The following is a 25,533-nucleotide window of genomic DNA, read 5'->3' as shown; positions in this document are numbered from 1 at the left end:
ACCTACTCAAACATATTCAGGTGTTTTGCAGCCCTATTAGTAGTGCAAGAAGAATATGAGTCTAAAAGATATCTGTTAGTTCCATCCTCTCAGCAGAACACATTAGTGTGGTCCATTGGTAACATATAGTGTGGTCCATTGGTAACATACTATTCAAATATTACTGTCTGATTAAGAGCATACAATTTAGAAGCTTTGATTTTTTAAAAAAAATATTTTTTTTAATTTAAAATAACACTCAACAGACATTTGAAACCCTCATTAAAGCATCAATTCTCCAAAGTACCAAATTCTCCATAGTTGAAAGACTGATGTACCTTTTCACCTCTACATGAACCAATTGATCGGTTTCTTTAAAAAAAAAAAAAAAAAAGTCAGCTACTGTTAGACTCACCAATAAAATGATCTCTGAAATTCTTGGCTGATTTTCTGTTAGGCCTCAGTAAAACTGACATACAATTCCCCTGCTTGTTAAATGCCATTAAGTCTGGATATTACTTTTATTTATTAGGGACAAAAAAGATTAGGCCATAATGAGGATTACCTGTTTCAAGATGCCTGCTGCCATTTCATGGCTGCAGTCAAAGATTACATGAAATTCTTTGCCTCTTTTCATCTCCTTTAGCAATGGCTTTGCATCTTTTGTGTCAGCTGGTAACTGACGGATTTTTAGTCTCAGGTTGTATCGTGATGGAGCCTTGATGAGCTCTTGTAATCGAATAAGACCTTAAAGAAAACAGAGGAGTCAAAACAAAAGAAAATTACCAAAACAAGAACCTGAGCTGCTAGCAGAGCAACTTAGTATAAACATTCAAAGTTTCCCGAATTTTTCTCTCTTCTCAGTGCATTGCAACGGATACACTCACAATACTTCCTTATCACACAAGTCTTTCTTCTACCTTAATATTAGCAGACAGTAAGCAGCCTCAGTCAGGATTACCTTAAGACAGATTACCTTAAGACCTTTAGCATTATCATGCAACTGTGATATTCCTCTTTAAAAAACATATATAATTATTCTAATTCAATTAAAGCAATATCCCAGACTAATAGTTTGTAATCAGACTACCAGTCTCCTAACTCATCTTTTAGAAAATTCTGAATCATTTCAGCACTGTAGAACTCTCACATCATTCACATGAGTATTATATATTTTTTCTTGATTATACAGGTAACAAAACGCATATATGCAGCAGCAAAGAGGCTCTTATGAACTAAACATCTGCTGTATGGCTGACAAAAACAGCAGAGGAGAGAGACAACAATTCAAAAACTTTCTTCCAAGCTTCGTTCTGCTTAAGAGTGTTACCCAAGAAGGTGAGCAAAGTGTGCATCACTTCATGATCACTCAAGAGCCTACCTGGGCTGTTCAAGAATCAGAAAAATAGAAAGTCCTCCACTTCATAAATCTTGTCATGATTGGACAATCACAGAGAAAGAAAAAATCCCACCAAAATTTGAAATAGAATATTTCCAGACACAAGAACTAATCCCAGAGCAATTAAAAACTGTGAGGAGAAGAAAACTATAATAATGGTGTATGCTTGCTAGGTCACCAATGTGTCTGAGAGAGAAGCAATGAGTGATAAACAAATCACTACACTGTAAAAGCAGTACAAAAGCTGTAGAAGCTACTTGAGGAACCTAAGTATGAGAAAGAGGGGAAGAAAATTTGTGAATGCACATCTCTGTAGTACACTGACTAGACCTCAGAGGCGGGACAGTACAGGTGTGCATGCAGGCAAACGAAAAAGTATTTATGCCTTCAATAACTGTCAGGACACAGTAATCAATGAGCTTCCTCAAAACATATTTTAAAGATAAATCAAATCTGAGACATAAACAAATTCCAGGTATTTCAAAGCTAAGGTTTTTCACCTATCCTCATCAGTGTGAAGTGAAAAAAGCAACACTAAGCTTTTGATGTGTAGTATTTTTGCTCATAGCTTCTACATGTATCAGAATATTCGATTTTAGTAATAATTACAGTTAACACGTACTTGCATTTTTAGAATTTTAACATATATTTTTCATTATGTTTCCAGTCACCAACATTTATTAAAGTTCATATTAATTATGCAGGGCACAAAACATGTTCCAGTCTAGCAAACAACTCACTTCAGTAGTCCACCAGGCCATCCACTGCAAGGAATATTTGTTCAACCTCATCCATACTTAAAAAAATAAATCCTTGCTGGCACAAGTTCAACAGTTTCCAGCTTGCTAGGCTCTCGCAGGAACAATTTCAGAAAACAGAACTCCCTCACTCTCAAGGGCTGCCACCTCCCCCACAGAGCACCCTGGACATGCCGCTCCACAGCAAACACGTGGTGTAGGGCGTTACCATGAAGCTGTGTCACGGGTGGCAAGTACTGGCACCACAGTTAGCCCACAGCTCCTTGCTGCAGAGAAACACCTCGCAGAGCAAAAGCTCAGATAGTGCTGAGCATACATCTCTCTGGTACTTTTATCTCTATGTCAGAGCACCGATGGGTAAAGTGCTGAGATGCAGCATTTCCTCATTCAGGCATTAAGTGGAAACTCAGATTGAGTAAAGGCTTTCCAGGCTTCAAAATCAGTCTCTTTCAAATATAAATCAAAGGCTGAAAGTTTCCTTCCATGCTGTACCTAGCATTTGTGATGCTGTATTTGTGTCATACAAAGTGTGCGAAGAGCAGTCTAGTTTTCCTAGAAAAAAAAAACCACCAAATGAATTCCTTGAGCAAAAGTGGCATAAGTAATCTGAAAAAGAAACAAACACACACATACAGAAAAAAAAATCCACCAAAGCCAAACCCCAACATTCTCTTTCCCTTTTCTTCTCCATTAGGCCTGGATGAAGGCACTGGAGACTAGAGTTGAAATATGTTGGACATGTTGGTGGTGTGTCATGACCTGCCCAGTGCCGGTCCTGGTCAACCTCAACAGCATTGGAAAAAGGCTGAAAACACCCTCTTCGAAGGAGGGACCTCCTTGCCACAGCACAGCCTGGCTGAGGGGGTGGCAGGCTGCAGCCGCAGGCACCTCATGCCGGGGCAGGGACACCCTGAGAGGCTGTGACCTGGAGCGACAGGAAAAGCCATTACACACAAAGCAGCAGAAAAAGTCAAACAAAACAGCCTGAACCTGCTGCTCCTCCAGTCACATCCCAGGTTAAAAGTCGTTGAACCGCATGGAACCTCTGGTGAAAATACGCACACTGGGGTTTTTTTTGTTCTGAAGGAGGAAAAAGGTTTGTATTTATGTAATTGCATCCTTTCTCTCAATAGCAAAATGAGTGATCAGAAGCTTGTGTTTAAAAGTAATTAAGTAAAAAGCCCTGACTCTGGATTGGTTTGCCTTCAATGTTTTCCAACTGTTTGATCTGTTTAATTTTTCCTCCTTTCTTTTCTAGGTTAAATATTGAAGAGTGGGTCATTATTTGTGACCAAAGGAAAAATTAAGCACTGAAAAGATATAACCTAAAAGAACAAGCTCCTACACGTAAATTACAGCACGTTGGTCTGGCCACAGACAGTAACTGCTTCTCAAATCCTGGTTGTCATTTCTTGCCCGGCACACACTGACACCCTGGTTTCCACAGGAAGAGTAGGTACAGTGGCCAAAAAAAAGGTCCAGGGGATCAAAACATCACACAGTTGAGAAGTAACCAGGCAATTCACATATGAGATAAATAAATTCTGCCACTATCCCTGTAGTAACCATCTGTGTTTGGAGTTCATTTTTTCACAGCTAAAAGACATCATATGTTTAAGGTTTTTGCAGTAAAACTAGTGCCTTCCAGTAACCAAAAATGAGCTCTACCTTATTTAGCCTCTTTAACACATAGTCCTGAACAAATCTGGTGAAGTCAGACCAATTCGTTTTTTTCTTTCATTTTTAGATGTTGCCAAAATTTCTTCTGTCTGTATTTTCACTTTTTCCTAATACTGTTATGGCTCATTTGAATGAGTGAGATTGCTGGGACTCAAGGAAGACTGCTTCTTACTACTGTGTCCAGTTCATTTGTGGAACTCCATTTCTATTATAGTTTTAGGTCAAATAAACATGGAGTATTTCTACATTATCTATGAGTTTCTGAGCTACTGTTAATCCCAAAGTAACTTTTGTTACTACTGTCTGACATCAGAGGAACTGTACAAGCTGGTTATTTGTGATCAAAAGAGCAAGCTGCTATACACTAAGAAATAAAGTCTCTTGATCAGCAATGGACAGTTTCAAAAGGGCACATGTGTAGCTCATGTGTAGCTAATCAGAAAAAGAGGTACCAAAGCCTCCAATGAAGGCAGGAACATCATATGAAAACTACAAGGGCAGTGAAGCTAAGGACAGAATGAGCCCTTTCTTCACTATGGTTTTGAGAAGATATTTGTCAACATAAAAGCACAGATGTCAGCCTAGCATATTTTTAAAACAATTGATGTACAATATAAAATGAAGTACAGTCCTCAGATGAAATGCTGACCTCTTATTTTATTAGCATTACAGTATCCCAGTGTAATTAAAATTTGAGAAAAAAAAAAAAAGGATCATTTGTGTGGACAAGCTCCTAAAAACAAACAAACAATCTATTTTACAATGGTATAGAAATAATTGCTGCATTTTGGGACTGTACTTCCTGCAGTTTCTTTCACCAGGGACACCTTTTTCCTGTCCCTTTAAACTCTCAATTCCTTCTTTTAGCAGCCACTGTGATAGAGTCTTACCTCTGAATGGCTGGGAAGAATGTGGTGTGAGTAACTCTTTTCAGAAGCTGCCATCAATTCATCTTTAAGGAGAATCCTGAAGGAGCAGTTTGTGAGCTCTCCAGCTGGCATCTTCCTCCAAAGAGATCAATCACATTACCTCCTCGACATGTTCAACTTCAACCAGTCCAGGAAGCAAGAGCCCCAAGTTTGTTTTAAAACCTGTGTCTCCAGCTCAGCAGTCTTGCAAGCCATTGCTATGCCACCTGGCCTGCTCATCAAACTATTTATCATTTCCGTTAATGCTGCCTTTGTGTTGCACAGGAAGAATGTAAGCAAATGCACTTTGCAATAGGCTGAACACATGAACCTTTTTCTGTACAACACTAATGCTCTTTTAAAGGCTACTCTTATCTTCAGGATCTCAAAAACTTCAAAAATAATAATGTATGGCTTTATAGAACTACCAGAATAGTTTCAGCAAGTTGTTTCCTCTCACATTTCACTGCACTCTTCTCCCTCCCTGATGGTCCCCTGTCCAGTTTTTCTAGTTATGTCTCAGAAAAATATTGTTGTATATTGGGTTTTGTAAGGGGTATGGGTAGAAGTGAGGAGAATGCCAGTTTATTGGGCATTGATAGAATGTTTCACATCAACCAGAACAGTTAATTGCTATAAAATAACTCAAAGATATTGAACATCCTGAAGAGATTACTCGTGAACTCAAGATTAGTTTTATCATCCTCATTCTCTACTTAAACACTTCTAGTGAAAGGATTAAAAAGAAAAGAAATTACACTTGTTAGCTACTTTAATAGTGGGCTGTTCTGTGTTCTTTGGATATAACAGCATAATACAGAAACATCATTAAGAAAAATGCAGAAAAAATAGAGATGAAGAGAACTGTGTACTTACCTCCTTATCAAAGTATACAATAATGACCTATTGTCCTGAACTCTTATAAATCAGAACACCCTTAGACTATGTTGACCTATTCTACTACATGTTGATGACTTCATTCCAAGCTTCACTCTCCCCATATGTGGCCTTTCAGCTATACAAACACACTTAAGATACAGTGCTTCAAAATATGCAATTTATGTTGTTAGAAAAAATAATTTTATTATCAAGTTGGATTTTCTTTGGGACAGAGAGGGGCAAAAGTTCTGGTTTTGGGCAAATATATTTATTTTGAGCATATCACTAAAAGTTTTAGTCACACTAAAAAGCCAGTTCTGGGTTACCAAGCATGAGAGGACCAATAAAAGTTACATCATTTCCAACTGAAAATATTTTTCAAAAACCTCCTGTTGGATGGAAGCCATGTCAGTAATCTAAGAATAATTATTTGTTTCAGTACCTAGTTCTTTCCTGGCATTTTTTTTTCTAAAATCAGCATCTTTTTATAGTGCTTATTGTCTGGACTGGACGGAGACTAAATCTTCTCCAGATACAAAACTTCAACATAGAATAATGATACTGATGCCAGCAAACCTTTTACTGACTTAATTGTCTGCTGAAAACCAGATTTCTAGGGCTAAGAATAATTCCCCTCTCTAAACCCCTCCATAATTGTAGCTATCATGCAGCCTCCCAACATTCATCTCGCTCTCAGGCTGACTTATTGTGTGGTGTTGTGTCCCACACAGCTGGACATTTATCAAGACAATCAGATAGTTTTGCACAAGCTCCAAAGCTCAATATTTAGAAGCATACAACAGAAATATTTCAGATGTTTATTTTCATGTCAAAGGGTTTACAGTTCATAGACACAGAATCATAGAATGTCCTGAGTTGGAAGGGACCCACAAGGATCATTGAGTCCAACTCTTGTCCCTGCACAGAACAACCCCACAATTCACACCACGTGTCTGAGGACATTGTCCAATCTCTTCTTGAATACTATCAGGCCTGGGGCTATGACTACCTCCCTGGGGAGCCTGTGTGTATGGAAGAAGGGACATATTTAAATGTCTTTGGTTCCAAAATCTGACATGAGCTTTAAAGGTTCAGTGTTAGAGAGATGATACCTGATTTGCCTTCACATCCATAGTTCTGGACTAAACTGCATGCTCAGGTATAGTAATTAGTGCCCTCTGGGCACATTAGAAGATAAAGTCCAGTCCCCAAAATTCAAGTGTTCCTTGTATATGGAAGGCTGGACCTGACTTAAGACCTTTAACCTTTATGTCTAGCAGTCTTACCCATTTTTGGTCAATGTCAGCTCAACAAACAGAAGTTACTTCGTTGAAGAATCTAAGATCAACAGTGATCATACAAATGGTATGACTATATGTCACCTGACTAAAGGGACTTTTCTTTCACTTCTTGATGTGCACTGCCACAAAATGATGCTGATATAACCAGTGGTGTACCTCAAGAGGATTTAGACCACAGTAACACTAATATCCAAGAAAAATCTCCCTTTCCAAAACAAACAAAAAAAAGCAGAACTATGTTTTTTAACTAGACGTGTGTGCGTCTGTACTTGAAATACAAACCTTGTTATTATGAAAGATCTAAAAGTGTGTAGCCTAAAGGCAGAAAAAAAACTTCCTTTTAGACCAAAAAAAAAAAAAAATCTGTTTTGAAACAATTACTTAGTACAGGAAAGCAGAAGTGTTTAAAATTATATTCATAATTCATGTTGAAGTTGAGATTACTAAAACGCCACATATAGGAGACACTAGCCGTAGGGTTAAAAATCACTGAACAAAAACAATAGGGATCCAGGTTTAACTCCACAGACAGTCAGATTTCTATTCTGATACTCTGCCTATCACTTAATTTTCCTGTGTCTTGGTTCTTAGAATCTGAATGTTAAATCTATTTTATTGCTTACAGCATAACCAGACGTAATTGAAGTGCAATGTAATAATCAGCTTTATTGTTTCCTTAAATATGCTAAGTGAGCATGTCAGAGCATGGGTCTGAATGTCTTTTATAGTTAGCTTCAAATAGCCAATCCCAATTCATCCTATTTCCAGTAACGATTCTTTTCTAATATTGGTTCTTCAGCACTGCAGTGAAAAAAGTTCTCTACTCCATCCCACACAGTTCACGTGCAACTTAAGTTCAGAAAAGTTCTTCAGTTCATGGAAGGGTTTTGATCTTGAAGATCACCATAACAAGATAGAGAAAATAAGTTTTTTCATACCAAGTATTTAGCTGCAGCATGTAGCCAGCTAGGGGTGGGGGGAAACCAAACCAAACAAAAAAAGACCACCACACTGTTCATTCCTTCCCTTACCTCCATACCTAGAAAAATAATTTAATAGAATAGAAGAAAATTTTGAACATTAAGAAAACGTCAATCCTTTTATACTAGATTTGCCATGTTTTTCTAGTCTCCAGCAATATGTGATATTCCTTTACATATGTGGCTCCGTTATAATAGGCCGGATTTGAAATACTGCTATTATTCAGTTTTCTGAGCATGTTTCTTGACCATTTTCAGAAAGCTTTATCTTTAATTCAGTGTGATGATAGCAATGACAATTAACAGTCCTGAGCATTTCAAAAGAATTCTTGTAATAGTGTGCAGTATGATCTCTCAAGTGGCTGACATCTCTGAGCAGTGCAGTTTAATGAGAGTGAAGGGGAAAAAGGAGATCTACTACAGTCAAAGGACAAAACATCTTTTGTCAATGCCATCAGAATCAGCGTTAAAAGAAGCAGTAGAACAAGTCAGCAATTTCTAGCTGTACCATAGAAGTATCAGTATTGTATCAAGCTAAGTAAAAAATAACATCTTCTAGAAATCAGAATGGACTTGGTTGGAAAAGAAACATAAATGAACATTCTAAACTGGAATTTGCACTAGGTAAGCAAATTTATTCTTGGAAACAAAAGCAGTTATGTTTTTGCTAAAAGAATTGGTAAGAGTGCAAGAGAAGAAAAATCTGTAATTGAAGTTAAAATGTGTTAAGACAGGAATATTTGAACTCAGACTGATGTAAAGCAATTCAAAAAGGGCTTGACATCTCGAGTGCATTTCAGTGTTCTTCCAACTAGAGGACAAAATATATAATACTGAAGTAGGAGTAAAAGTTAAGTTTGGATAAATCTGAGTTTAAATTTAAGCCCCATGCAAGATGTGATACTGATTATGTCTCCATTTCCCTGTTTTCATTTTTCACTTAAATAGTACTCCTGTCACATTTTTCTGCATTTGAAAACACTAAATAACATTTTCCAGTCTTCACGAAAGAAAGAATAATTTTGATCATAAGTTCCCTAGCCAATTTTCAGTATGATTTAAATCCTTAAATTTATTCAAACCCACAAAAGCAAAATAATTTAAAGAACTATTTGGATTATGTTTGTTGTTAATGCAATAATTTCTGGCAATATTGCCTCCGCTTCTGTTCCTTAGGCTTATAAAAAAATACTATAAATTACCTTATGGATTTATTTTATTTTCATTTTAAACCTATAGTTTTATTTTTATAATACCACATCTTGTTGCAGTAAGTCCATATTCCATTCTTGCCCAAAGCAGGAAGGGAGCTGTGGTACATGTTTTCATAAAAGATGGGCTCAGATAATGCATTCTGTTTAACTTGATGGTTTTGATTTTTCTTTTCAAAAAATTCACAGAATCACAGAATGTTAGGGATTGGAAGGGACCTCAAAAGATCATCTAGTCCAATCCCCCCGCCGGAGCAGGAACACCTAGATGACGCTACACAGGAAGGTGTCCAGGCGGGTTTTGAATGTGTCCAGAGAAGGAGACTCCACAACCTCCCTGGGCAGCCTGTTCCAGTGCTCTGTCACCCTCACTGAGAAGAAGGTTGTTCTCAAATTTAAGCGGAACCTCTTGTGTTCCAGTTTGAACCCATTACCCCTTGTCCTATCATTGGCTGCCACCGAGAAGAGCCTGGCTCCATCCTCGTGACACTCAGCCTTTACATATTTATAAACATGAATGAGGTCACCCCTCAGTCTCCTCTTCTCCAAACTAAAGAGACTGAGCTTCTTCAGCCTTTCCTCATAAGGGAGATGCTCCACTCCCTTAATCATCTTTGTTGCCCTGCGCTGGACTCTCTCCAGCAGTTCCTTGTCCTTCTTGAACTGAGGGGCCCAGAAGTGGACACAATACTCCAGATGTGGTCTCACCAGGGCAGAGTAGAGGGGAAGGAGAACGTCTCTCAACCTACTAAGCACCCCGCTTCTAGTCCATCCCAGGATGCCATTGGCCTTCTTGGCCGCAAGGGCACAGTGCTGGCTCATGGTCGTCCTGCTGTCCACCAGGACCCCCACGTCCCTTTCCCCTACACTGCTCTCCAATAGGTCATTCCCCAACTTTTACTGGAACCTGGGGTTGTTCCTACCCGGATGCAAGACTCTACACTTGCCCTTGTTATATTTCATTAAATTTTTCCCCGCCCAACTCTCCAGCCTGTCCAGATCTCGCTGGATGGCAGCACAGCCCTCTGGTGTGTCAGCCACTCCTCTCAGTTTGGTGTCATCACCAAACTTGCTGATAGTACACTCAATTCCTTCATCCCATTCATTGATGAATATATTGGATAACACTGGTCCCAGTACTGACCCTTGAGGCACTCCACTAGATACAGGCCTCCAGCTAGATTCTGCCCCATTGACCACGACTCTGTGGCTTCTTTCCTTCAGCCAGTTCGCGGTCCACCTCATTACCCAATCGTCCAGACCACACTTCCTCAGTTTAACAGTAAGGATGCTGTGGGAGATGGTGTCAAATGCTTTACTGAAGTCAAGGTAGACCACATCCACTGCTCTGCCGTCATCTATCCACCTCATTATGTCTTCATAAAAGGCTATGAGGTTGGTGAAGTGTGACTTCCCCTTGGTGAAGCCATGTTGACTGCCCCTAATAACCCTCTTATCCTTGATATGCCTTGAGATGGCACCAAGGATAAGTTGTTCCATCACTTTCCCAGGGATGGGGGTGAGGTTGCCTGATCTAGTTACTCAGATCCTCCTCCTTGTGCTTTTTGAAGCCTGGAGTGACATTTGCTTTCCTCCAATCCTCAGGGACCTCTCCTGTTTCCTAAGACTTGGCAAAGATGATGCAGAGTGGTCTAGCAATGACTTCAGCCAGCTCCCTCAGCACCCGTGGGTGCATCCCATCTGGACCCATGATTTATGGATGTCCAGTTATATCTCTATAGAATTATTCTCAAAGAACAACTACAGGCCCACTTACCAAAAAGAATAAAAGAATTTAACTTCTTTCTCTTCAGACAGGTAGCTCAAGTAATTCTCAACTTCCAAAGGGCAAAAAGACTAAAACAGTTTGAAAGTGAAATTTTAACTTCACAACATCCTCCTTACTGCTGGTATTTTCATGGAACACTGGAAAAACACTTCTGAACTTTATTGAACAAATGGTATGATAATTTTCTTAGAAAAGGAGTACACCAAGCTAACTACTCAGCTACATCCAAATACCACAATTAGGTTTAACACAACTACTAATTGTATTTTCATTTGAAATTACTGGGTACAGCACTTGAAATACTCTGTACTTAAAAGATACTATGCAATATGTAACCAGTCTGGAAAATATTTCTTCATTCTCCAAAAATAGAATAAAATTATTACTGCTTTTAATTATTACAATTCTACCAAATCTGAGTTTATTAAGGAAGGTTTAAAAGCTGATTGTCTATAATTAGAAGATTCAATAAAATTGTCGATGTTTTTACAAATGCTTCAACCTCTGTCTGACCCAGTGACTGAACAGATGTGGAATAGAAATGCATGCCATTCCAGCTGATATTCATGGGAAACCTCAAGTCTGCTTTGCTCCTCACGGCAAATATAGCCCTCCTTTAGATATTCATTCCATTTAAAAAACAAACAAACAAACAAACAACAATTGATTATTAATTGGTAATGCACAAAAATATTTTTGCATAACATGCTGTGCTAATCTATCCCATCTCGCTATCCCACTCACTTGCTAAGTTTTATATAAAAGTTCGTTTTTTTGCAGAGAGGATACCCACCCAGCCCTTCAAGAACAACCAGTACCATGAATTTTGCATCTGCTTCACAGAACCAGAATAAATGATAGTTAAAATTGCACAAGTCAAATCAGTATAAATATATAAAAACATACACAGGTATAGTTTTCATCTAACTGATCAATGGAGTAAATAAATAGTAGTTTATAATTTAGTATTTCTGAACATGTGATAGATACATTAGTCAGTATCAGTGGTAGGGAATAATCCTGATAGTGACCTTAAGAGATATCACCTGTGTTTTCTGTTCTGTCTAGCAAAAGTAATTTAAAAAGAAAAAAAAAAAAACAAAAACACACAAACAAAAACCCAACAACAACAAACAAAAACAATACCAAAAAACAACAACAACAAAAAACCCCACTTTATTCCACCCAATTTTAAGCAGATTCCAAGTTAGGAAATTAGTTATTAGGAACAGGTGGATGACTTAGATGTTGAGTGAAAGTAAGGAATCAGAATTAATGTACTTCAAAATTTGGACAAATATCTAAGGTGGAATAAATGTGAGCTTGCCTACTTTTTCCACCTATCATCCATGAGTTCTCAAAAGGTAATTATTAACAGATCTAAGATTACTTCATTTTTAAGATTTTCAAAAGTTTCTTACTCAAGGGACTTAGGTCCCTTGATAACTGTTTTCTTTAATTAAGTTTCAGTACTATTTAAGAAATCATCAACTGATCTGAATCTTCTTTGGTTTAGACTCCAATTAATTCTGTTGGCAGAAGTTCCAGTTTTAATGACATTTATTTTCTTGAATTCTATTCACTATATTTTGCTGTTTCGCAGTTCCCTAATAATAAACCATTTTTTTTCCACTCGCAAGCATTAATCCTCTATCAGATATATCACAAGAACATCTCATACATGGGCATTCAGTATTTTCCGTAGTAAAAAAGTAAACATGCATTATAACATCTTTCTAATAACATTGTAAAAACTATGTTCTTCTATGCTCTTTTTCCCAGTAAACACCTAGTTTGAGATATCTGTTGAAATTAAAACCTAGCCTGTGGTTAGTTTTGCTAGATGATTCTAAAAATGATGGAAGAAACCGCCTTGTCCATTTAATTGTCAAGGTTTAGTGGTTTAGAACTTGATCCACAGGAATGCAAATCACAATAACAATACTCCTTTGTGCTTTTTATAACTGCACTGATGCTCCCAGCAGATGTCTCATACTGTATTGCAGAGTGAGCACCCCAGATTATCTTTAAGAAAGCTCTCCCTATTTCTGCCTGTCATCTATTCTTGAACAAATGTAACCCTTCTATATCAAAATTTGAAACCTGAAATTTATTCTACTGCATGCCAGCTACGTCAGTTTGTAAGTTTCTGTTATAGATCACCAAGACTGAAGTCTTGTCTTCTAAACTCAGATGAAATGCACTGTTATTGTATCAGTTGTCAAATGTTCAAATACAGCATTGTCAACTCATTTCATTCCTTCTCTCTCTCCCTCTGCTAAGAATAGACCTTAGTTATACAGATGTGTTTACAAAGAACAGCTTTTCACATAAATTGAGATGTTAATTTATTTACAGAAAAACAGAAACAAGCAGACCTTTTCAGACCATCCCATTTTCTATCTTCCTTCCTAGTTGTTTGTTCTCTAAGGTTTCTTGAACACCTTTTCTCATCTTTATAGTGCACTATGTATATTCTTCTTAAAGATAATTTTTCTCCCTAGCCAAGATTTTCTTTGAATCACTTACAAGATTTTTTCCTTAATCCTTTAGCAATGTTGCCCACCTGACATCATTCCACATCCATTTCAACCCCAAGATATTTAATTCACCTTAGCGTAAAGGTATCTTTTTTTTGTATTAATAGTACAAGGAAAAAAAAATGACAAGATGTAAGGTATCTGGAAATAAGAAATGTGAAATATAGAATAGAACAGTTCTATTGGAAGGGACCTACAATGATCATTTAGTCCATCTGCCTGACCATTTCAGGGCTGACCAATAGTTAAAGCATGTTGGGAGCACTGTCGAAATGCCTCTTAACACTGGGACATTGACTGCCTCTGTAGAAAGCCCATTCCAGTGTTTGACCACCATCTTCATGAAGAAATGCATCCTAATGTCAAGTCTGAACCTCCCTTGAAGCAGTCGTGAGCCATTCTCACACATCCTGTCACTGGATACCAGGGAGATGAGCTCAGCACCTCCCTTTTGACATCATATCCTCAGGAAGCTGCAGAGTTTAAGAAGGACAAGGAATTACTGGAGAGAGCCCAGCAGAGGGCTATTAAGATGATTATGGGCCTAGAGCACCATTCTTAAGAAGAGAGACTGAGAGAGCTGGGTCTGTTTAGCCTGGAGAAGAGAAAGCTGAGAGGGGATCTTATAAATGTTTATAAATATCTGAAGGGTGGGTGTCAAGAGGATGGAACCAGATTCCTTTCAGTGGTGCCCAATGATAGGATGAGGGGCAACAGGCACAGGCTGAAGCATACGAGGTTCCATCTGGATATGAGGAAAAACTTCTTTATTTTGACGGTGCCAGAGCACTGGAACAGGCTGCCCAGAGGTGTTGTTGAGTCTCCTTCTCTGGAGACATTCAAGACCTGCCTGGACACATTCTTGTGCAATCTACTCTAGGCGAACCTGCTTTAGCAGGTGGGTTGGACTAGGTGATCTCCAGAGGTCCCTTACAACCCTAACCATTCTGTGATTCTGTGAGAGCCATGAGGTCACCCCTCAGCCTCCTTTTCTCCAACCAGACAATCTCAGGCACTCCTCATAGGGCATCACACTTTCCAGCCCTTTCACCAGCTTTATTGCCCTACTCTGGACACATGCAAGTACCTCAATATTCTTTTTAAGTTGTGGGTGCTAGAACTGCACAAAATACTCAAGGTAAGGCCACAACAATGCTCTTATAAATACAGCAGTAATAAGAAAATGTGAATTTTAATACTGGTCCCAAGAAAGAAATTGTAGTTTTATTTACAAATCAACATTACCTGTATACTACAGTAAAAATATCAACAAAATGGCATCTTTCTTTTCCCTTCATTTAAATTAAAGCACAAGGTTCAATATTGAAGACTAACACAAAACATTTTTATTTCTGAAGTCATTTTTTCCAGCTTTGGCTTCTGTTCATAGATGCAACAGATTTTTGGTGTTTATACTTATTCACCCAAGACCAAAACAAATGTTAATTAAGAAAAAAAAAAAAATTCAGAACCCTGTTTATATCAACTTGATCTGCATAAAGCATTAGTTGGCAATACAAGAGCCGCTATAATTTAAAGACCCCAGCATCAAACTGTCCATGTATTATTTGTTTTGGAATTCTCTGAGATTCACATCTCATTTAGAATTTATCTAGTCTGTTTTCTTTAGCACAGGGATTAGAACATGTACTTGAAAATAAGTTACTGTTTTGAGACCAATTAAAACCATTAGGACATGCAGCTGATAAACATACTGTTATTTTTCCACTTTTCTTTCTTAAGGACAATTGACTGTAGCAAATCTGTAAATCTGAAAGGACTTAATTAGTATCCAGGGATAGTTTAGTGGTATTTAACTAAGAGACCATAAATTACTTTAAGGAAAAAAAAAAGAAAGGAAAAAAACACCAACACTAACCAAACTCTCATTACATCTTGCTAGGGTTTTTTTAGTGGGAAATTCTAGGGAATATAATTTGCCATTTAGAATTATCACAGGAATTAATACTTATCTTCAGACTAGCAAGAAAAATTTTTGTCCGTAAAACAGATGGACTACATTAAAAAAAAGTTCTGGAGAGCTAAAATAAAGGGAGAAACTAAATCACAAAAGGAAGCAGAATATAGATATTATTTAATGAAAAAAAAGTCAGATGCAGGAGTATTCAAACACAGATTCACAGGAGGAGTCATCACACTTTTTTTTCTTCCCTGGAAGAACAGACTTATCTACCTACTGTCACACAATGCCTATGCCATAAAATACTATCAGGGCAGAAGGCTTTATGATAATATTAAAAACTCTGCCCATTTCACATTCATTTTTATTTTTGTTACCTTATCCCCACTGTAACAGACTGCATTTCTTCTTACTGAGACAAGATAGTTAACCTTTCCAGTTTATTCACATACTTCATCCTATTTGTAGAGTCTTGACCCTTCCTTGTTACATGGTATTCAGCCTGATCTTTGCTCTCTCCAGTGTTATTGATCATATCCCTTTATAAGCATCTCTCTCCCTATTTCAGCATGCCACAGCTTCCATTTTCTCCTGTGTCAAGTGATCCTGCTTTCCTCATTACAGGCTCCTCCACATGCGAGGCAGGTCTGATCAGCACAGAACAATCCAGTATTCTGAGGTGCCCAGACTGATGTGAGGGAGCAACAGCCAGACTCCATAGGTTAACCTACTCTGACTTAACCATTTCTGCATCATAAAGCTGGGGAGGTTTGGGGACAGGGTCTCATTGCTACCCGTAGTGCATGAAAAGCAACTTCTTTATGTTTTTTCTCCAATTAGTCGCAAGATGTACCACTATTCCTCCACAGACAACACAGGGAGAACACTTCAATGAGGGAGACAACTCAGTAATGCCTGTTCTTTGTGGCAATCTTGTAGATGTGCATATGTTCATTATTGCAAAGGGAGCCTGGGATTCCAAATTTCTCTCTTATTTCAAACAGGGCTCTAAACATGGACTGACTTCCTCTCTATGACCTTCATACCACACAACCTCAGATCTAATTGGATCCAGATATACGTGGTGGCAATCTATTCTGCGCATCTCATCATATGGATGTTGTGAAGGCAGCTACACTAAGGATTGAAAGGCACATCAAAACACTATGTAAGACTGCATCTACACTTATGTAGAGTGCCTCATGTAGCATCATGAAAATGCTCTGCTATGAGATAGTGACACAACTTGCTTCCCTTCCTATTAAGATAGGAGCACAGAGGATTGCATACAATCAGACACAATGGTGCTGTCGAGAGGCAGCTGAAGTGTGCACTTGAAGTATCAGTCTCCAGTGCATTCATGGGAATAACACTAGAGTTAACATGGGTTTTACTGACTGCAGAGTGTCAAATAACCACACAGCTTTTTTCCATTTCTGTTTATTTGTGAAGATGTATCTCGTACTGAAAGAATAAAGAACACGGACACAGTTGTTATTAACTAAAACGAGTATGTGAGAATTAATAAGTATTAGATAAGGAAAATTCTAACAGTTCTTTAGAGAATTCATAAAACTGAGCCCTAACAAGATATGACGACTTTTTTTAAAAAAATTTAAAAAAAAAAAAATGGAGCTACAGTGTTCCAGGATTTTGGGATATGAGCAACTCCCCATAATTTTTATTGAGGAGAATCCAGACACAGTTTATGCATGTTTTTTACCTTTCCTTTGTGTCTATAATAAAAGTATCATCTGTCCTTGTATCCATGTATATAAAGTAATCATGGAAATACATAAACTAAATTTGTCCCCCTAAATTATTAATTTTAGCAATTAAAAAAATTATCATCGTAAGTGCTACAGTAACATGATTGTCTTGACCAGGGTGTACTTTTGGGAATTGTCCATTCAGATGAAGGAAATCCATAACTCTAAAATTATCATAAAATAAGGCATGCATTATCATCCTAAACAATTTTTCAATAAAGAGGAGTAAAATGTGGGTGACTAAAAGAGAAACAAAGGAGGAGGAAATAAGAACAATATCCATCTTACATTAAGGAATCACTGGCCAAATAGAAAAAACAAATATAAACAGTGATAAATGTTTTATCATTCTTGCCTTCATTTCTAAATATTACCTGAAACTATCATGTTCAGCTTCAGCCCTAGGTTCACAACCGAATATTTATCTTATCTCACAGCAGGAGATAACCTCTTCCTCAGCTGAAGCAACTACTTCTTTTCAAAAGGTTCCTCTCCCGCAATCCCTTGCCTCAAAAAACCACCAGTTTGTAGTTGAGCTATAACAAGATTAAACTCTACTTCTTTAAGATTTTCAGTTGCTCATAGCTAAGAGTTGTTCCCATATATACTTCAAAGGCAAGCAATGCTGTGGACTTCCCAGCAGTGTGTCCTGCTTCTGAAGTCTTTGAATTATCCGTAGGAGATGCTATTGACCAAAAGAAACAGACAGTCTTAAAAAAAAAAAAAAAAAAAAAAAGAAGATAGATTACCTCTTTAAAACTAATTATTTTTTTCTGTCTCTTCAGACAGCAACAGATTTCAAGAAAGCTAAAGATGTTGTAGATGGAACTACTGTTCATCAGCATGAACAATCAGTATAATATGAAGGGCTTAGCCACTCCAGAAAGAAATATAAATTTAAAGCTAATATTTTCTGAAATAATTATAATTCTTTCTGTTAGGCAGGCATTCTGCCTGTCCTGACAGACATTCTGTCCTGCTGTTACTGCTGTTTATCCAGCAGATTTAGTCTTCACTACAGGTAGCCTCACATGTAACACATACTGTTTCTTGATCTGATTTTTTTATTTCACTTTCAGATAGTAGCATTATGTAACAAGGGTATCAACAAGCTTCCAGTTCACTGAACCATGAGAAGGGCTGAAGCTCACCACGCTCTTTTCTTGGCAACAACAGTTCAACCAGCATGGAAGAAGCCAGCAGCATTTCCAAGAAGATTAAATATATCTCATTTATCTAAGTACCTTCTTTGTAGCTTCCATTACAGCCAGATTTTCCTCTTACCAAGGTCTTAGTTCTGACTGTCACCAGACAGACCTCAAATCAAACTTAAGTTTTTAAAGCATTTTTCAAAGATGTCAGTGTCAAGGCAAAACAGAAGGGCAAAACAAATTTTAGGGTGAGGCAAGGATAAGGTACCAAACTGGTATACTTCTGCTGGAAAGTCAAGAGTTTATTTTTAACTCATATAATTCATCTGCAAAACAAGCTTCCAAAATTCCTCTGGTTTCAATTCCTAGCAGCTAAAATGAGGGATCCTTCTGCAATTCTTTCTGAAAAAGCAGATATTGAAATTCCAAACAAATATGGCATCTATTTTCTAACTTAACTAATGCCAGAAGCAGCATTAGAAATTAGATCTTCTATTTCACTGGGCACACTAGTACATGTTTCCAGTTATTATATTTTTCTTCCAAATTTAAGTTTTAAATAAAATTAAAAGACATCTGTTAGCAACTGTTATGACTGCAGAAAACAGTGTGACTGATTTATTGACAGCTGTGAGCTTAAACACACAGAATTCAGCAACTGAAGCAAAATTATGCAAATAATTCCACATTATTTGTTATACTCTACCTTGACAATACAAATTCTTCTAATTTAGTTAAGATTTCTTAAATTAAGAAATATGAGTAGTGACACCCCTCCTCCCTCTCTTTGTACATGTGAATATATCTGCACATAGTCTAATGCTTTTTCCTTACCAGTGCTGTCATCATAAACAACAGTAACCGTTTTCCACTTGAAGAACTGCACAAGGTCAAGGATGGCACGGCTGAGTGAAGAGAAATCTGGATAGAGGCTGACATAGAAGGAGTCCTTGTTGTCTGACACCTGATGTTTCCAGCGGGTCTGGATATGTGGAACACCCAATGCGTTGCAGATGGATTGCACAGCATTAGCTGAGGAGCTATGGGAGGGTCCGAAGATGGCAGCCACCCCAAGGGACAGCTGATCACAGGCTGAAGAGGAGACAGAAGTCTGTCAATGATGAGAGGAAAGAAGGCAGTGTGCCAGAAGGTATTGCACAATTCATATTAAACAAAAGGCACCCCATGAATTTTAACTTTATTGCTGACAGAGCTCTCTTCTTGTGTAGCACTTTCACTTACACAGATTTCAACTTCAGAATACATTTCTAAGCTTTCACTCTGAGCTGATCAATAGCAACACAACATTAAAATAGCTCTCAGCTACATCTAATAAACACTTCTATGTCAGTGGAAGTCACAAAGGCCAGCAATTGTGTATCTTTTAAGAAGCACTGACAAGAGAAGAGATTTATGCTTAGCTGCATCTTACATTTGGAAAAAAGGCCATATGGGACGGTATACTAACCTAGGCTGTCTAAGCATTAACTTCTTCCTCAATCAATCAACACTATTTCTACTGAGATTCTAATTACTCAGAAATTGTATGTTAAGTATATTCTAGCTAAGTATCAGGCAAATTATTAATTTCATTGAAACGGACATTTGTATTTCTATATATGAAAAGTAGGCGTGTTGACTAGCAAAAATTAAAGGTCAATATTTTCCCTGCAAGAAAATGAAATTGTTATCTGCTAATGAAAAAAAAAAACAGTGTCCCTTTTAAACAATGGAAATATTCTGTTTTGTTACACCTATATTAGTAAATAAAACTGGCCCTGAGAGTCACTGACATGATACTGCTGCATTCAGGTGGCCTAGCTCTCCTCTTTCCAATATAGGATGGCCTTACCTATACTGTGCATTAGCAGTCTCTGGTTTGTATTATCTCCCACAGTATGCTCCAGTATTAACTTGTAGACTATTAGTTGGAACATGCCAAAAAGAAGGCAGGAAAATTAGTCAATATTGCAGAGCAACGTTTCAGCCCATGCCCTGCTCCTGTTCAGATCACTACCATAGACATAATCCTTATGAGTATGCAGTTCTGAAAAACAACAGATTCTGTCTTCTTAGAAAATAATCCTGTTTAGTCAAGAGAAGTCATGAAAAGTATCTCCCTAATCCAATCTAGATGTGAGTATTTGTATGAGGTTTGACTAATTAATATTGTTACTCCACCATCAATGTTCCTGACAGCTGAGGAAACAAGCAGTAGAAACACATCTTGCTGTACACTACTTTTCTCAGCAAGTAAAAATTGTTTTATTATGCACATCCTTTTTAACATGATGCAAATATTGTTAAGTCTTTCAAGTGCATTCCAGAAACTATGCTGGCACACCTTTTTATTACTGCAGAGCACTGGTGGTTTAAATGAACTTCTCATATATACACAGGATCTACATTGCATTTCTGAGCATAGTATCAGGGCATAAATGACTAGCTTGATAAAAAAAACATTTATGCTAATATTGCCCTTCCTAACAGTAATCAACAAGCTTTATGCAAATGTCAGTAAATGGGATCACTAACAACAGCAATAGCTACCAGATGGCTTTTCAATGGGCTTTTTTTTTTTTCCCCGTTTCTGAGATTTGAATAATGCAATGCTTTCACACGTGGCACTGTTTCTATCAGACACATGCCAATTTTTCTAGTGCATTGAGGGTTATTTTGTTTGCATTTACAGTATTCTTTACTGAAACAGTATATTGCAAATATCACCTTGCGTTCAGGTTGTTCTTTCATACAGTACCTTTTAAAAAACTTTAATATTTCATCTGTATTCAACTTCAAAAGTATGTGCTACTAAGAGGTCTAAACAGGCTATTTGTGATGCAGGGCCTGCCTGCTCACTAATGGACATAATCATGAACCACAAAATGAGTCAAATGCTTAAACCTCATTGTTAAAACTCTGCTTTGGAGCCATCATAATAAAATGAGCCATTTTATCTTAACCTTTAGCCTCTCATTCTGAACTAAAGCACCTGTCAGCACAAATGTAGTTGGCTATATTGTGAATTGATGAGGCAAAAACCTATTAGCACTGGAAGATTACACAGATTTTGATACAGCCTGACCAGTTAAAATAAAGAGTTGCACTCTCATCCAAGATGCAAGTGGGAACAATGAACATATACAATCTATTCAATGCAACTAAACAATGGCATGTTAGCATTCTAACTTTAGCTATTATAGTCTATCAAGAATTAGAAACTTGAAGAATTAAAGATCACAGAACAAATTTCTCTGCTCTCTTCATCTAGCCCATGGAATGGAGAGAAAATGTTCCTTTAAATTTCACAGGACAGTATGTGCTGGAGTCAGGAAGCAGTTGAATTTGGAAGATAAGGAGGAAAAGAGAAAGAAGGGGCCAGAATTGAGGATCATCATCGTTCATTTGCTGTTGGCCAAGATGGAAAGGGAAGAGCAGTCCCTCAGAACCTGCTGTATTTAATCCATCAGCCAAAACAACAGCATAACAACTCAAAAATACTTGATTAAAAGTGTTGTATGCCTCTTTCTTCTTCCACACACTCTCCTCTGCAAAGAAACCACCTTGTCTGGCATAAATATTTAGGCCATAATAGTTTCCATAAATCAAAGCATCTTACAATAACCAAACTGTGTATATTTCTATACAAATATGGATATTTCATGCCTAACAGCCTATATTAGAATTGTTTCTTCAGCAAATAAACACATAAAACAGGTTAGCAAGTTTAAGTCTGTGTGTTATAGCAAGAAGAAAACAAAACACCACCTCCATTTCTAAACTGAATTTTTATTCAGTATTATATTGTGCTTTTAAAAGGTACTTAATGTACATTCATCCTGAAATCCTGTTCCCCTTTGAAGCCCACCCCTGATTAACTCTGAGACATTTGTACGCTAAAAGTATTTGTGGAGATGTAGTTAAATTGATTGAATGCTTAAAAGTGAACTGGAGCCTTTCTCCAAGTTCACTAGAATTGGGGGGCACTTGGCATTTTCCAGGACAAAGTCTCGAGATAGTGTTTTCTCATTCCAAAGGACCTTGTGTCAAAAACACCCTGGTCACAAAGCTCAGAAAAAAATTATTTCAGATTTTAAATATTTAAAGAAATAGCTTCTAGACAGGGGCAGTGGGATCAAAGGTGACAATGTAATTTTCAAGCAGTTACCATTACAGCCTTCAAGGGGTGGTCTTTAAAGCAATTCTTTTAAGTCAGCCACAACCTTGTACTGTTTCACTGCATATGGCTTTATTGGACAGACATTTTTTTCAGGTAGCTAAACCAAATGAGTCTTAGTTTCTCATTAAAAAAAAAAAAAATATGCAAAAGGATACCTTTTTTGGATGCTTCAAAACTGTCATAGAGATTTATCTTTTGGGTGTCATATGTTAATGTGGTGTTTGGCAGTAGAGTTCTGTTTCTGTTGATTGTGTTCACAGCAAATCTGAAGGCTAATTCTTCTGCTCCCATTGGACCAGATTCCACACACTCAAAAATGCCTCCTGGTAGTGGGAGAGAAAAAAAAAACAACACACACACTAGTAAGCCAGAATGGCATACAACAACATCTTTAATCATCAATTTGGGAGAATATTTATCTGTATTATTAACTTAAACCTCACCAAAATTTCATGACTTGCACTGTATCAGGTGTATTGAGTCAAAGCATAAAGAACCCAGAAACAAATCAAACTTACCTTAAAGAAAACTTTTTTTTTCCATACTTTCATTTTTCTACTGTGTATAAGAAGTGTGGCAATACAAACTAACCACACTATTTAGAAGCAAAACAGGAGAGGGATGAAGAACACGTAATTATTATTTTACATAGTTAAACTTGAAATTATGATTACTCCTTCCAGATCAACCACTACCTCTGTGTGTGACAGGGAGGAGGGAGTTTTCTGAATTCTTGTTTTCTTCTGTTCTAGACTTATGATACAGCTATAATAGAGAGTTTACTAGAAATGCTACATATAAAGGAACATGGAACTGGGATGTCCCAAACTGCCTCCAGAAATGAAGATGTATAGATATTTTAGCATGACTGTGTGCGTGAACTGACGGATATGTTGAGCAAAGGGTTCCAATTTTGTTCTTTTGCACTGATCCACATGTACATGCTCACCTCATTCTCAGCAAATACAGGAATCTAAAAAACTACACAGTGTATAAGCTCTATCATGCAATGAATACAATCCCCAGAGTGTACTGACAGATTAGGAAACACCTCAAATGACAAGCAATTTCTAGAATGCCTCTGAGTCAGCTTTCATCTTAAATGAAGCAAATAAGTTTCTGAAAAAGTGCTGCGCTTTAGCCATTCTTTTCTGCGAATGAGATATCGTTGACCCTGAAATGTAAATTAATACATACTTCTGGTAACATCATTTATTCTTAGGTCTGGAAAGGCCAAGGATGCAGTGATAATAAAAGTAATTTGAAGATATGTCCTTACTATGGTGACACGGAATGCCTGAGAAAAACAATCAGCATCTACCTGGTCCCTTGGAGTTCTCATGCTGACCACATCTGTCAATACTAATGGACAGCCAAAAGCCATCATCTAAGGATCACTAATTACAAGCCAGGCATTGTATCTGTGCAAGAAGCATTTTTCATTCACTTTCTCCCAGCTTGTGCTTATTCGTTTCCAACGTAATGTTACTATCTGACTTTGTATTGTCTAAAAAAATTTATTCAATGCTCCACTACTTTCTCAGCAAGAAGCTCTCAGCATCTTCGATGTACAGGAACCGAGTCAGATGGAACTTCACAAACTACAGTCAGTATGTAAACGTCTCATTGAGCAGCCAGGTACGTAAACCACTTCTAAAACAAAAAATGTGTATTTTGTTATCAACTCTTTCCCTTATTAACTCTTGCTTTCTGATGCTGTTAAACATGAAAACACTTTAAAGTTTTGCAAACCTCCTGCCTCTTCCAACCTGTTTCTTACTAAATGATGGAGATGTTAACTTTTTTCCTGTCAATGAGCACTTAAATTCCTGGTGGGAACCCTAGGGGCAGATGCTCAAATAATATGAATTTAAAAATACAAGCATCAACCACTGAGATGAGATGTGACTAATAATTATTTAAAAATTACTCCTCTAAAACTGAGAATGAGGCACTGATAGGAGAGGCAGACACTTAAGGAAAATTATATATCTAGGGAAGTGATCCAAACTGATTGAGCATAGAATGTATACGTAAGCAGTAACCAATATCAACAATACTTCAGAAGCCAAAGCAAAAGAAAATTGCATAACTTTCAGTTAAAAATAGGCCTAGTACAGTTTGAAACAAAAAAAATGACTATGTTTATTTGCACAATAATGCAATATTAACATGAAAGGCAACCTACTGCTTTCGAAATTAATAAAGCTTTCTGTTCAGGAAAATGTAGTCTGATACAGAAGATTTTGTGCTGCTTAAGAGTTACAGCATCTAAATATTATAAATCAAACACTGACATTTAAGAGGATCCTTTTTTGATTTGGGTAAAATATTTAAAAACTGCTGCAAAAAGCTAAAAGTTAGTGAATAAATAATAAGTATAAATATTAAGAGATAAGAAAAATAAAAAGGAATTTCCATAAACATAACGAAAATTAAAATAGATTTTATAGGTTTTCCTAAGGTATCTGGCAAGTAGTTATTCAAATGTATTTGATTAAACACAGTAACTAAAAAATAATTATATCTTAAGTTATAATAGATTCATAAAGAAATAAAAGCATTACAATATCTCTTTCTTCTTCCTTAAATTTTTACGTTGGAAGATTTCTTCTTTAATTTCAATGCATCTGAAGCTCAATACAATCTTCCTTCTTTATTCTTGTATTTTTCATTCTGTTCATTTATAAGCACTTGTGATGGGGAATTCCTTGCCAAAGATGCAGCCACTACTCTCAGCGTAAGATAAAAAAAATAAAAATTAATTTTGACCTCTCATATCTGAGTAACTCCTAGTGGTATTGACAGTTCATCACATCATCAGACAATTTTATGAAGATGACAAAGTCTGTCTCCTATGAGTGGCAACAATATGTAATTTCCCACATGCACCATTCAGTGGCTTCTTCCCTCACTCACACATTCTCTGTCCCTGTGATAAATGTATCCCCTGCAAAACTGGCAGCGTACGGCCTGTCTGCCTCAGGGTAAATTTCCATTTCTAAGGAAAACAGAGGTAGAATAACCAGTTTCTGTTGTCCTATGATCAGAATATTTTATTATGAGGAAGGAAAACAGCTTCTGATTC

General features: G+C 37.2%; 1 protein-coding gene across 1 annotated transcript in view; it reads right to left on the bottom strand.

Moving 5' to 3' along the window:
• The window catches only part of GRIK2 (glutamate ionotropic receptor kainate type subunit 2), a 376,312-nt gene that overhangs the window by 232,563 nt on the left and 118,216 nt on the right, over positions 1-25,533 (bottom strand). Inside the window, exons 2-4 of the mRNA XM_065632877.1 lie at positions 22,601-22,768; positions 19,100-19,357; positions 545-726 (exon numbers count right to left, since the gene is read on the bottom strand). Coding sequence (XP_065488949.1) covers positions 545-726; positions 19,100-19,357; positions 22,601-22,768 — 608 coding nt within the window. The remainder of the gene's footprint in view (positions 1-544; positions 727-19,099; positions 19,358-22,600; positions 22,769-25,533) is intronic.

This window comes from Caloenas nicobarica, chromosome 3, assembly GCF_036013445.1.
Source record: "Caloenas nicobarica isolate bCalNic1 chromosome 3, bCalNic1.hap1, whole genome shotgun sequence".
Classification (NCBI taxonomy): domain Eukaryota; kingdom Metazoa; phylum Chordata; class Aves; order Columbiformes; family Columbidae; genus Caloenas; species Caloenas nicobarica.
The sequence above is the reverse complement of the archived record's forward strand: the minus strand, read 5'-3'. Positions and strand labels throughout refer to the sequence as shown.